Genomic DNA, 12784 nt, shown 5'->3' with positions numbered 1-12784 from the left:
CCCTAGTGTGGGGGGGTGTGGTCTGATGGTTGATCTCTGCCTTTAATCAGTTACTTCAGATCCCTGGGGGCTGGGTCTGAGAGGTACCCTTATTCCAAACTACCTCGGGGCAAAGGCTGCAGAGGAATATTAAAGACAGTAAACTACCTTAAAGCTACAGAAAACTGTTAAAGGGTAGCATTAAGAGGACAACTGCTGAATAAAGAAAAGCCAGCTTCATAAGCCTTAGAAGAAGCTCCTATTGCCCTACTGGCCTCTTCCCCACCCTCACAATGCAGAGTTGGAGCTAGCTTGCTCTCCCATTGTGGATCCCTGGCCCTGTTCCAGAGGTAGCAGAATGGCCGCTGTCTGCACATAGGGGTGCAATATGTCAGTGCCAATCTAGTGGGCAGAAGTCTGAGAGACTGAGCCCTGAACAGGTATTGGGCTCCTCCTCCCAGAGTAGCAACTTGCAGACAACTGGAACAATATGAGAAACAATTAAGTTGAAATGGCTTGGGGCAAAGGACTAAAGGCTAAATACCTCAAGAGAGCAGCCAGGAGGGGGAGGAGGTCTAGTTCAAAGGGAGTAGAGGGGGCTCTCATTGGAACTTTTAACTGTAAAAGGGGAATTCCTAAGGTCCAGCAAGCACAAGTCCAGGAAATGAAGCAGGTTCCACAGCTCTGGGTCCAGGCAGGCTCAGGTAAGTCAGAGAGAATCCTGTACTTCCCATTTGCCTTGAGCTGATCTTTTTGACAGGAGAGCTAAGCTCTGAAGGAGACCACCATTCAAAGCAGAGCCAATCTGCAGAGAGTGAAAGGTGCTTTTTGCTTTGTTTTAATTAGCTCGGGCATTCAAGAAAATTTCTGTCATCTCAATAGCTGGATATAAACTTAAGGAACAGATAGCTCAGAGACTAAATCCCAGAGATAATGCTTATAAAATACTATAAAATGTACAGTGTGCAACAAAAGATTATAAGACAAAGAAACAGGAAATGAAGGCCTAACCAAAGGACCAAGATAAAAATCCACAAATCATCAAAGCATAGGACCAGACTTTGGACTTACTGAACAGAAACTTTAAAAAATGATCCTCAGGAGGGGTAAGGGGCTCCAAAAGTCAGCTTGTCCTACAGGGCAGTTAGTAACCACCCAGAGGAATCTAACCTGTTTGGAGGTCCCAGGAGACCAGACAAGCATCCTGCAACAATCCTTGAAAGTATGGGAGGAGGAGACCACCCATCTGCAGAAATGATTTGTGAGTAGAGCCCTCCACGCCAGAGGCCAGGGCCCTTACTCCACTGGCGGCACAAGCTGCCTTGGAATCTATTTTGTGGCTGAAGTTGGAAGTTCCATTTCCCAAAAATGGGGGAGGAAGAGACAGGCACTGACTTCAGCTACTAAACTCAGCTGGCTAAAGTATAATCCTAATAACAGCTAAAGTTTGAACCTGTCCAAGTCAGAAAGAGGATGGTAGCTGCCATTTTAACTCCACCCCTGGCATGAGGGGTATAGCAATGTGATATGGTTATGCATTAAAAAAATAGATATTCGATTATGCTTATAATCTGATCTGTACCTGAGCATGATTGAGTTATGATTAGGGCATTGAGTCCCTACCCCTTGGTGGGTGGGGATTCACAGATAAAAAGGCATGGCAAAGAACAGATTTGAGGGTTTCTGATATTGGAGTTTTGATGTTGGAGTTTGATGCTGAAGACTGGGGAAGTAAGCTCACAGAGGAAAGAGAAGCCAGCCCCAGGTAGAAAGGAACCTTGAACCCAGAGAAAAGCAAGCCTCAAGAATGTAGGAACCCAGGAAGCCTGAATCCTTGCAGATGTTGGCAGCCACCTTGCTCCAAATAGACTTTAGTGAGGGAAGTAAATTATGCTTTATGGCCTGCTATCTGTAAGCTCCTACCCCACATAAATACCCTTTATAAAAACCAACCAATATCTGTTATTTTGCATCAGCACCCCTTTTGCTGACTAATACAAGGGGAAACAATGCTGACTAAAAAGCACAGTGAAGGTAGGGACCAGCTGCTTTCCACCAAGATCGGATTGCAGCCCTAGCCTAGGCTCCAGCCCCACCTCCAGCAGGTAGGATGCTGGGGAAACCTGCACCAGCATCTTTGGATAACTGCAGGTGCTTTTGGCCAGCATAGACTGAATAGTCAGACAGCTGGTGCTTTGTCCCCATACCCCAATAGGAGAGGAAAGGAACTCTGTTTCCTCAGCCTCTCTGGGCAACTGCAGGCACTTTCTGCCTACACAAATTCAACGGTTGGGTATCTGTGGCTAGACCCCAACCCCTGATAGGACAAGAGAGGGACTGTGTTTCCTTAGCTTCTCTGGGTAACTGCAGATGCTTTTGGCCCACACAAACTGAACAGTTGGACATCTGTAGCCCCATCACCTCCCCCAAGAAGGATAGGAGGGGAGCTGGGTTTCCTCAATCTTTCAAGGCAGTGGCAGGCACTTTTGGCCTGCATGGACTGGACAGGGGGCACCTGCGGATCCACCCAAACCTCCTACAGGATAGGAGGGGACTGGTGTTTCCTCTGCCCCTTCGGGCAATGGCAAGTACTTTCAGCCTATAGGGACTTAACTGTTGGGCACCTGTGGAGCTACCCCCCTCTCCACCCCCTAATAGGAAAGGAGGGGGCTGGTGTACCCTTGGCATCTCTGGGAAATGGCAGGCAGCAGGCACTTTCGGCTTACACTGTTAAGTGCCTGTGGACCCACCCCATCACCCAATGGACAGAAGAGTATTGGTGTTTCCTCAGCCTCTCTAGGTAATGGCAGACACTTTTGACCTACATGGACTGAACTATTGGGCATTGGTGGTTCAATTCCCACCCCTGAAGGAGAGAAGGGACAGTACCCCTGGTGGGGTTGGGAGGGGTTGGGGGGAGGTGCTATGCCAGTTTACTTGGACATTTGAGACCTGCCCAAACCTGCAGCTCCGTCCCCACTCCAGACAGGGGAGGAAGGGATATGAAGCTTCACCAATCTCTCCGGGAAACTACAGTCTTGGCCTGCATGAGTTGGGTTATTACACCAGGCTATGGCTCTGTCCCTACCCCTGACAGAGGAGAAAGGTGGGAGAAGCCTCATTGGTTCCTGGGGCAATGTGGGCAGCTTCAGCCTCCAGAGCTTACAGGAACAACTACATCCTCGGCTCCTTCTATATTTAATATATTTAAGATACTGCAAGGGAAAAACTTCCAGCCAAGAATCTTATATCTGGCAAAATTGCCTTTCAAAAATGAGGGTGAGGGAAGTGGATTTGGTCCAATGGTAAGGGCATCTGCCTACAACATGGGAGGTCCAAGGTTCAAACCTAGGGCCTCCTGACCCATGTGATGAGCTGGCTCATGCACAGTGTTGATGCGTGCAAGGAGTGCCATGCCATGCAGGGGTGTCCCCTGCGCAGGGGAACCCACACACAAGGAGTGCACCCTGTAAGGAGAGCTGCCCAGTGTGAAAAAAGTACAGCCTGCCCAGGAATGGTGCCGCACACATGGAGAGCCGACGCAGCAAGATGACGCAACAAAAAGACACAGATTCTGGGTGCTGCTGACAAGAACACAAAGTGGATACAGAAGAACATACAGCAAATGGACACAGAGAGCAGACAACTGGGGCAGGAAAGGGGAGAAATAAATAAAAAATAAATCTTTAAAAAAAAATGAGGGTGAGTGTAGAATATTCACAGATAAACAGTAACAGAATTTTTAACCAAGAGACAAATTTTGCAGGAAATACTAAAGGGAGTGCTACAGCCTAAAAAGACAGGAGAGACAGGCTTGGAAGAGAGTCTAGAAATAAAGATTACATCAGTAAAAGTAACTAAAAATGTCAAAAAAGTAGTGAAAATAAAATATGACAGATAAAATCCAAAGGTCAAAATGGGTGAAATAAGAACTGCCTTTACAGTAGTAACATTGAATGCTAATGGATTAAACTCCCCAATAAAAAGACAGAGACTGGCAGAATGGATAAGAAAATATGAGACATCTATATGCTGTTGTAGCAGTTTGATATTACTGATGAATTCCAAAAAGAAATATTATGTTTGTGAACTGGTCTGTTTCTCTGGGTATGATACCCTTTGACTGCATTAAATCCAGAGGCTTTACTTTTACTAGATTAAGTTAAGATTAGGTCTTTGATTTGGCCATGTCAATAGGACATGGCCCTTGGTGGGCAGACACTCACTCAGGAGAAAAACACAGAGGAATGGAGACAGCTCAGCTCATTAGACAAGGCAGAGGCCCTGGGAAGAGAGATAAGCCTGACAGTCTCCAATTGACCTTGTGAAGAGAACAGAGCAGCTGAGCCCAGAAAGAAATGACCCCCAGGGAGAGAGCTGAGCCTTACACCAGCTTACAGCTGAGATTGGAAGAAGCTGGGACCAAGGAACCTTAAGAGGAAAAAGGAAGGATGAACCCTCATAGACGTCGCCTGCCATCTTGCATCAACACATGGTAACAGACTTTGGGTGAGAAAGTACTTCTTATGGTAGCTTGAATTGGACTCTTTAGGGCCTGGTAGCCAACAGATATCTGGTACTTTGCATCAGCACCCCTTTTGGCTGACTAAAACAGCTGTCTGCAAGAGATTCATCTTAGACCCAAGGATATCAATAGTTTGTAAGTGAAAGGTTGGAAAAGATATTCCATGTGTGCAGTAACCAAAAAAAGAAAAAAGCTGGAATACCCATACTTATACTCGATGAAATAGACTTTAAAAGCAAAACTGTTACGAGAGACAAGGGACATTATATATTAATAAAAGGGACAATTCACAAGGAAGAAATTAACAATCATAAATGTACATGCCCCTAACCAGGATGCCCCAAGATACATAAGGCAAGCATTGGAAAAAATGAAGGGAGAAGTAGATGTCTCTACAATAATATTTGGAGATTTCAATACACCACTTTCAGCATTGGCTAGAACATCTGGGCAGAGGCTCAATAAAGAAACAGAGAGCTTGAATAATATGATAAATGTATTAAACCTAATAGACACATACAGAACACTGCATCCCAAAACATCAGGATATATATTCTTTTCACGTGCCCATGAATATTTCTCCAGGAGACCATATGTTATGACACAAAGACCTCAATAAATTCAACAAGATTGAAATTACACAAAGCACTTTCTCTGATAGTGGAATAAAGCTGGAAATCAACAAGAGGCAGAAAAAGGGAAAATTCATAAATATATGGAGATAAGCAACACACTTAAATAATCAGTGGGTCAAAGAAGAAATTTCAAGAGAAATCAATAAATATCTCAAGACAAATGAAATGTGAGAACACAACATATCATAACCTATGAGATGTTGTGAAGGCAGTGCTGAGAAGGATATAGCCCTCAATGCTTACATTAAAAAGAAGAAAGAGCTAAAATTGATGACCTAACTACATAGTTGGAAGAACCAGAAAAAGAACAGCAAACTAATCCCAAAGCAAGGAGAAGGAAGGAAATAACAAAGATCAGAGCAGAGATAAATGAAATTGAGAACAAAAATCAATAGAGAGGGAAGTAGAAGTGGCTCAACTGATAGAGTGTCCATCTACCATATGGAGGGTCCAGGGTTCGATCCCCAGGGCCTCCTGACCCTTGTGGTAAGCTGGCCCATGTGCAGTGCTGTTGTGTGCAAGGTGTGCCATGCCACGCAGGGGCACCCCCATGTAGGGGCCACACACACAAGGAGCGCGCCCTGCAAGGAGAGCCGCTCTGCGTGAAAAAAATCAGGAGCGGTGACACACACACTGAGAGCTAATGCAGCAAGATGACGCAACAATAAAAAGAGATGCAGTTTCCCAGTGCCACCTGATAATACAGGCGGACGCAGAAGAACACACAGCGAAGGACACAGAGGCCAGACAACAGGGGGAAGGGGAGAGAAATAAATAAATCTTAAAAAAAGAAAAATAGAGAGAATTAACAAAACCAAACGTTGGTTCTTCAAGAAGATTAATAAAATCAGCAAACTCTTAGCTAGAACTGACAAAGAAAAATAGAGAGAAAATGCAAATAGTGTCCATCTATCAATAAATGGATAAACAAAATGTGGCATATATATATACAATGGAATACAATGCTGCAGTAAGAAAAAATGAAATTGGAGCACATATAATATGGATGAATCTTGAAGACATTATGTTAAGTGAAGTAAGCCAGACACAAAAGGACAAATATTGTGTGGTCTCATTAATGAACTAAATATGAAGAATAAACGCATGGAGTTAAACCCTAGAGTATAGGTTATTGGGAGATAAAAAGGAGAGCTGAGAAGGATTACTGATGCTTAATGAATGCAGAAGTTTTAATTAACTGGACTGTAAAAGTGTGGAAACTGATAAAGTTGATGGTAACACATTATAGTTAGCAGCTGCATTATAAATGGGATTGTGGCTGAAAAGAGTAATCTAGGGATGTAAATGTCAATTGAAACAAAGGTACAGAATAATCTAGGGACTGAGTAATACAGTAACCCCAGAGGCTGACAAGAATTGTGGTTGATGATACAGATGTAAGAGAGTCCTTCTGTGAGATAGAGTGGATGTATGTCATTATTGCAGGGTAGGGGGAATGTGGAGAAGCATGGGAGAAATACAATTGGTATGACCTGTGATCTGTGGTTAACAGCAATACTGTAATACTCTTGCATCAATGCCAAAGAAGTACTGTGCTGATAATCAGGGGTGGGGGTATGGAAAAAGTATGCTAAATGTATGCTATGGACCATGGTTGGTTGTAATAGTCTGATTTTATTACCTCAAAATCTGCATCAAATGCTTAACCAGTGTGGTATTGATGAAGGGTTACTGTATGGGAATTCTCTACATATGCATTATTGTTTTTTAAGTTCACAACTTCTGTAATAAAAATATATTTAAAAAAAGTAATAGAGTGGATTGGAGGAAAAATACACCACATGTAAGATATGGACTATAGTTAGTAGTAATATATATATTTTTAAAGATTTATTTTATTTATTTATCCCCCCCTTCGTTGTTTGTGTTCGCTATCTGCTCTGTGTCCATTTGCTGTGTGCTCCCTGTGTCTGCCCATCTTCTCTTTAGGAGGCATTGGGAACTAAACCTGGGCCCTTCCATGTGGAGAGAGGTGCTAAATCTCTTGAGCCACCTCAGTTTCCTGCTTTGTTGTGTTTCTCATTGTCTTTCTTGTGTCTCCTTGTTGTGTAAGCTTGTTGCATCAGCTCGCCACACCTGACCGCCCCAACAGTCTGCTGTCTTGCTCATCTTCTCCAGGAGGCACCAGGAATCAAACCCAGAACCTCCCAAGTGGGAGACAGGAACTCAATTGCTTGAGTCACATCGGCTTCCCAGTAGTAATATTTTTATGATATTCTTCATAATTTATAACAAATGTTTCAGAACAATACAAGGTGTTGGTGGTGGGTGACGGATGAGATCCCTGCATGATGTTACGCATGTTTGTTTTGTAAGTTCACAACTTTTACTATATACTTATTATGTATGTTTATGCATGAGTGATATACATCAATAAAATTTTTGAAAAATTCCAAAAAAAAAAAAAAATCCTCAATATGCTCAAGGAGAAAGGAAAACAAGGAGGGAGAACTAAAGGATATGAGGAAAACAGCGAACGAAGAATATGGGAATCTCTACAGAGAATTGCTGGAGTTGTAGAACACAATAACTGCAATGAAAAATTTCCTAGATGGTTTCAATAGCAGATTGGAGGTGCTCGAGAAAGAATCAGTGTTCGTAAAGATAAGACAACTGAAATGATTCAGGCTGAGGAATGAAAAAGAATGAACAGAGTCTAAGAGATGTGTGGGACATCATCAAGCACACTATTATTCATCAGTCAACTGATCTTTGGTGAGAAAGCATCTCTGATGAAATCTTGATTTGGACATTTTCATAGCCCTGGAACTGTAAGGTTTTATCCAATAAATTCCCTTTATAAATGTCAACCCATTTCTGGTATGTATATTACATTAACAGTTTTAGCATTCTCATTTCTTTCTGAATATTTTTCATGTATTTTCTTCGTGGGTACTATGGGGTTAAAATTTAACATCCTAAATCTATAAGTCACTTTTGATTTGAGATCAACTTATTTTCAGTAGCATACATATAGATATTGTTCCTTTACTCCTCTATCCCCCACCTTTTGTGTATGTGTGTGTGTGTATGTGTACTTGTTACAAATTATATCAGAGTCAGAAAGTAGAATATAGGTTACCAGGACTTGGGGTGGGGGTAGGGAAAGGAGAGTTAATGCTTAAATTGTGCAGTTTTTATTTGGGATAATGGAGAAGTTCTGGCAATAGATGTGGTGATGGTAGCACAATATTGTGAATGTAATTAAGAGTGCTAAATTATATATTTGAATGTGGTTAAAAGGGGAAATTTTAATAAAATTTAACACAGTGAACACTATTGTAAATGATGGGCTGTAGTGAGTAACACAATTATAAAAATGTTCTTTCGTGAATTATAACATACATACCACACTAATGTAAAATGTTAATAGTACAGTGGTATATGGGAACTCTGTATTTTATGTACGACTTTTCTGTAAACCTACAACTTCTCTAATAAAAAGAAGTCTTTTAATCATAGAAAGGGAGAAAATATTTGTAGATCACGTATCTGATAAGGGTCTAATACTCCAGAATACATGAAAAACCCTTATATGCAAAAATAAAAAGACAAAATATCTAATTTTAAAAAGGGCAAAAGATTTGAATAGATATTTTTCCAAAGAAAATATACAAATGACCAATAAGTACATGAAAAGATGCTCAATATCATTTGTCATTAGGAAAAGTAAATCAAAAGCACAATAAGTTACCACTGCACATCTATGAGGATGGCTATAAAAAAAATAAAAACAAACAAAAAAACACCTAGAAAATAACAAGTATTTGTGAGAATGTGGAGAAATTAGAACCTACATACTTTGGTGAATAGGAATGTGAAATAGTTCAGCCACATTGAAAAATGTTGGCAGTTTTTAAAAAACTTCAACATAGCATTACCGTATCACCCAGCAATTCCATTTCTAGGTATATACACCAGAGAATCTAAGACATGTCAACGCAAAAACTTGTACATGAATGTTGGTTGGTAACAGCATTATTCATAACATCCAAAAGTAGAAACAACTCATGTTCATCAACCATTGTAAGGATAAATAAAATGTGGCACAGGGAGTGGGGTATATGGGAACTTCTTATGTTTTTTAATGTAATGTTTTGTGTTATCTATTAACTTTATAAAAAGATAATTAAAAAATAAAATAAAATTTTAAAAAAATGTGGCATATACATAAAATGGAAAATTATTAAGCTATTACAAGGAATGAAGTACTGATACATACTGCAACATGGGTTAACTTTGAAAACATTAAGCTAGGTGAAAGAAGCCAGACACAAAAAGGCATATATTACACGATTCATATGAAAGGTTTAGAATAGGCAAATAGATAGAAACAGAAAGTAGATTAGAGGTTGCCAGGAGCTGGGGGAAAAGGGAGTAGGAGTGCTGCTAATGGGTACAGGGGTTTCTCTTCAGGGCAATGAAAATGTTTTCAAATTAGACAGTGGGAATGGTTGTACAATCTTCTGAGTTTTGTAATACACTAAAAATCACTGAATTATATACTTTAAAAGAGTGAATGTTATGGTACAGGAATTATATCTTTAAAAAAACAACAACAACCAACCTATTGCTAGTCCTTATCTTCAAGCTCTGGGAAAAAGAACTGCAGCAAATATACCTGGGAAATGAATAATAAAGCAAGCATGAGGGAATGGGCTAGCTTTACCTGAGTGGTTTAGTTGTGGTGAAATTTCCTGCTTAAGCAAGCAATCTTGCTCTGTTGCTTTCTTAATAGACTTCTTAACCTTCTCAGCTCTCTGGGCACGCTACAGAAAACAAAAGCAACGAACAAAGTTAAGAAAAAGAAATTAGTCTTTTCTTTAAAGGCCTGTTATTTTAGAGAATCATTTCTATACTGTCTGAACTATAACACCTCAATCTAAGAGAACAATAAGATTCACTTACCTGAAGGCGGGCCAATGTCTTGCTGTATTCCCTTTTCAAGAATGCTAGTTTCTCTTTCAACTGAAAGAAGAAAAACACCAAACAACACTAAGCAGGACAAAAAATGGAGTCAGAGGGAAGGGAAACAGTAACTATCAGATGTGACTAGGCAGTGCTCAGCAGGGCCCCTCAGGAAGAAACGGGGAAGGAAGCAGCACTGGCATATACTGGTCTGCTTCCCCTTCTCACAAAACCCAAACTCTCTAATATCTCAGGACCTTGGCTTACATTGTTCCTATCCCGAAGCGTTTCCTCCCCTATTCATTTTGCTAATTCCTACTTACTGTTCAAGTTTCAGCTTAGATTTTTATTTCCCTGGGGTAGCCTTTGAGGTCCTTCTCCAAACCCAGGTTAGACACTCCACCCCTCCCCAATAACAGTAATGTTCACCATTTAGTTTTCCCCCTCCTATGAGATCCTTGAAGATGGCAGGGGCTGTCATCCTCATACATTCATTCAGCAAGTAATCTTGTCAGCTATAGCTCCAGGTATACCTAGCACCTGGAACAATAACTGAAGCATAGTGGTATCAGTTATTGTTCCAGTTGCTAGAGATACAGAGTGGGCAAGGCTCCAGCTGGCAGGCAGCTTCCAAGTAGTGAGAAACACAGATAACAAACAAGAAAACAAAAGATGATTCCACATGGTTATAAGTAACTAGATAATAAGGGTAATGAGAGGGAGTGACTTGGCTACAGGAAATAGACTACTTTACATATAGGGTGGGCAGGGAAATGCTTCTGAGGATTCCCATTTGAGCTTAGACCTGCAGTTGGAAGGAGCTAGCTTTGGGAAGAACAAAGATATTCCAGGTAGAGTGAACCACAAATGTAAAGACTCCGTGGTGGAAAGGGCTAGGTATTATTTGAGGAACATACAGAAGGTCCATGAAATTGGAGCTTTCATGGCTTCATTCACAGACAGGCACACAGCAGGCATTCAACATATATTTATTAAATAAATGAACTAGGCTGAGTCCAATTAATTTCTATTCTCTAAAAGTTTAGATTCTCTGCTTCTGGCTTCAGTGGTTCAAAGGATTCTCTCAGCAGTAAAGCCACCCTACCTTCTACCCCCACACACGTTTTCCCCCCATTTTCTAGGAACCAAGAGCCTCTTTTGGAGGAACTGGTCCTTCAGCCAATAAAACAGCATCAGGATTTCTAGCCTCAATAACTACCTTAAAAAAAAAAAAAAGATCTACCACTTGCAAAATGTGCTACTAGGCAAGTTGCCAACTGTGTGAATTTGAGCAAGTTATTTTTCTCAGAACCCATAGTACTGTTTCCCAGTTACCATAATACAAGTATCTTACAAGTATCAACCTCTGCCCCTACTCATTCTCAATTACACAGTAATAATATAGCTGACACTTTTATATTGTGCCGCAATTGTTGCCAGGGACTTTGCTAAGTGATTTCCAAATAATGACTTCACTTATCCTCACAGCAACCCTACCAACAAGGGTTTGTTTATTCCCATTTTACAGATGAGGAAAGGAAAAATGGAGAGATTAAGCAATTTGTCCAAAGTCACACAGCTAATAAATGGCAGGTCACAAACTGGTGTAGTTGGACTTTAGAGTCTGCTCTGTAACCTCTAAGCTAGTACTGTCACAGACCTTATCAATATCTACTATCATCTTGTTTCCTTGTAAATTGCCTGCCTCACCCCTCCAGAAGGTAAACCAATATAAAAGGATTGATGAGCTAATGTGAATGAAGAATATAGTACAATGTTTGGTACAGTGAGCACAAAATACATTGGGTATAATATCATCTGCACAAGCACATGGAGGCAAAAGGGCGTTGGGATCAGCACCCGTTTGCGGAAGGAAAAAACTGAAAACGACCTAAGAATCTCTCAGTAGGGTAAAAGCTAAAGAAACTATGACACTTCCATACAATATAGAACTGTAGAAAACAAAGTATACATGAGCTAATACGATGCTATACATGGACTCCAGGAATAAGAAAAAAGGACATAGCGGGTAAGAAAATGTTAAGTTGCCTAACCATACAAATCATACCATTTATGACACGCCCTTTTGCAAAAAAAATACTATCTGTGGTGGGGTGAGGGTTCGAAAATACAACTATCATCAAAACACACACACGAAAATCTCTAGAAGTACCATACTGTAGATTTACCTGGGAGTGGAGAGGAACCAAAATTGTTTGCGGGGGGGGGAGGGAGGGAGGAATTGTCAAAGAATACTTTAGCTTTACCCATAAGTTTCACATTTTATATGCATGCATTACTGCTGCAATGAAAATTCGTTTTCAAGCGCCACCACATCACTCTTCTGCATATTTTTCTCCCTGTCTCCTACGCCCCCTCCCCCTCAGACGGTCGAGGTAACAAGACAAGCCTAAAGGCCTGGGATGTGGGTGGGTTGGTCACAGTCCTGCGTTAGCCCTTCCCGCAGCCCCGGCACCTTTTCTTTCTCCACACAGCTGAGGGGCTTCCCGGGTGGCTCTTCCATTGGGCTAGCGGCCGGAACAAAAGAGTAGCCGTCACAAACCTCGGGTCTCCGGACACGAACACCCCGCCTGGGCCCGGACCCCAAAGGCGCCCAGAGAAGAACCAGAAGCTCAAGACCCACTGAACGTGCAAATCACCAGCTGTCCCATGCGGGCCGGGCGCGCGCTCTACAACCAATTAAAGCCACTCCTCA

The 12784-nt window shown here is 41.4% G+C and overlaps 1 protein-coding gene across 2 annotated transcripts in view; it reads right to left on the bottom strand.

The window, feature by feature from the left end:
* Window positions 1-12768, bottom strand: part of LOC131272970 (partner and localizer of BRCA2-like) — a 26297-nt gene extending 13529 nt beyond the window's left edge. For both annotated transcript variants that reach the window (XM_058286273.2, XM_058286274.2), the window contains exons 1-3: window positions 12545-12768; window positions 10069-10128; window positions 9830-9929 (exon numbers count right to left, since the gene is read on the bottom strand). In XM_058286273.2, coding sequence (XP_058142256.1) covers window positions 9830-9929; window positions 10069-10128; window positions 12545-12592 — 208 coding nt within the window. In that variant the 5' untranslated portion in view covers window positions 12593-12768. The remainder of the gene's footprint in view (window positions 1-9829; window positions 9930-10068; window positions 10129-12544) is intronic.
* Between the last annotated feature and the right edge of the window lie 16 nt (window positions 12769-12784).

The sequence above is a fragment of the Dasypus novemcinctus genome, chromosome 23, assembly GCF_030445035.2.
Source record: "Dasypus novemcinctus isolate mDasNov1 chromosome 23, mDasNov1.1.hap2, whole genome shotgun sequence".
NCBI lineage: Eukaryota > Metazoa > Chordata > Mammalia > Cingulata > Dasypodidae > Dasypus > Dasypus novemcinctus.
The sequence above is the reverse complement of the archived record's forward strand: the minus strand, read 5'-3'. Positions and strand labels throughout refer to the sequence as shown.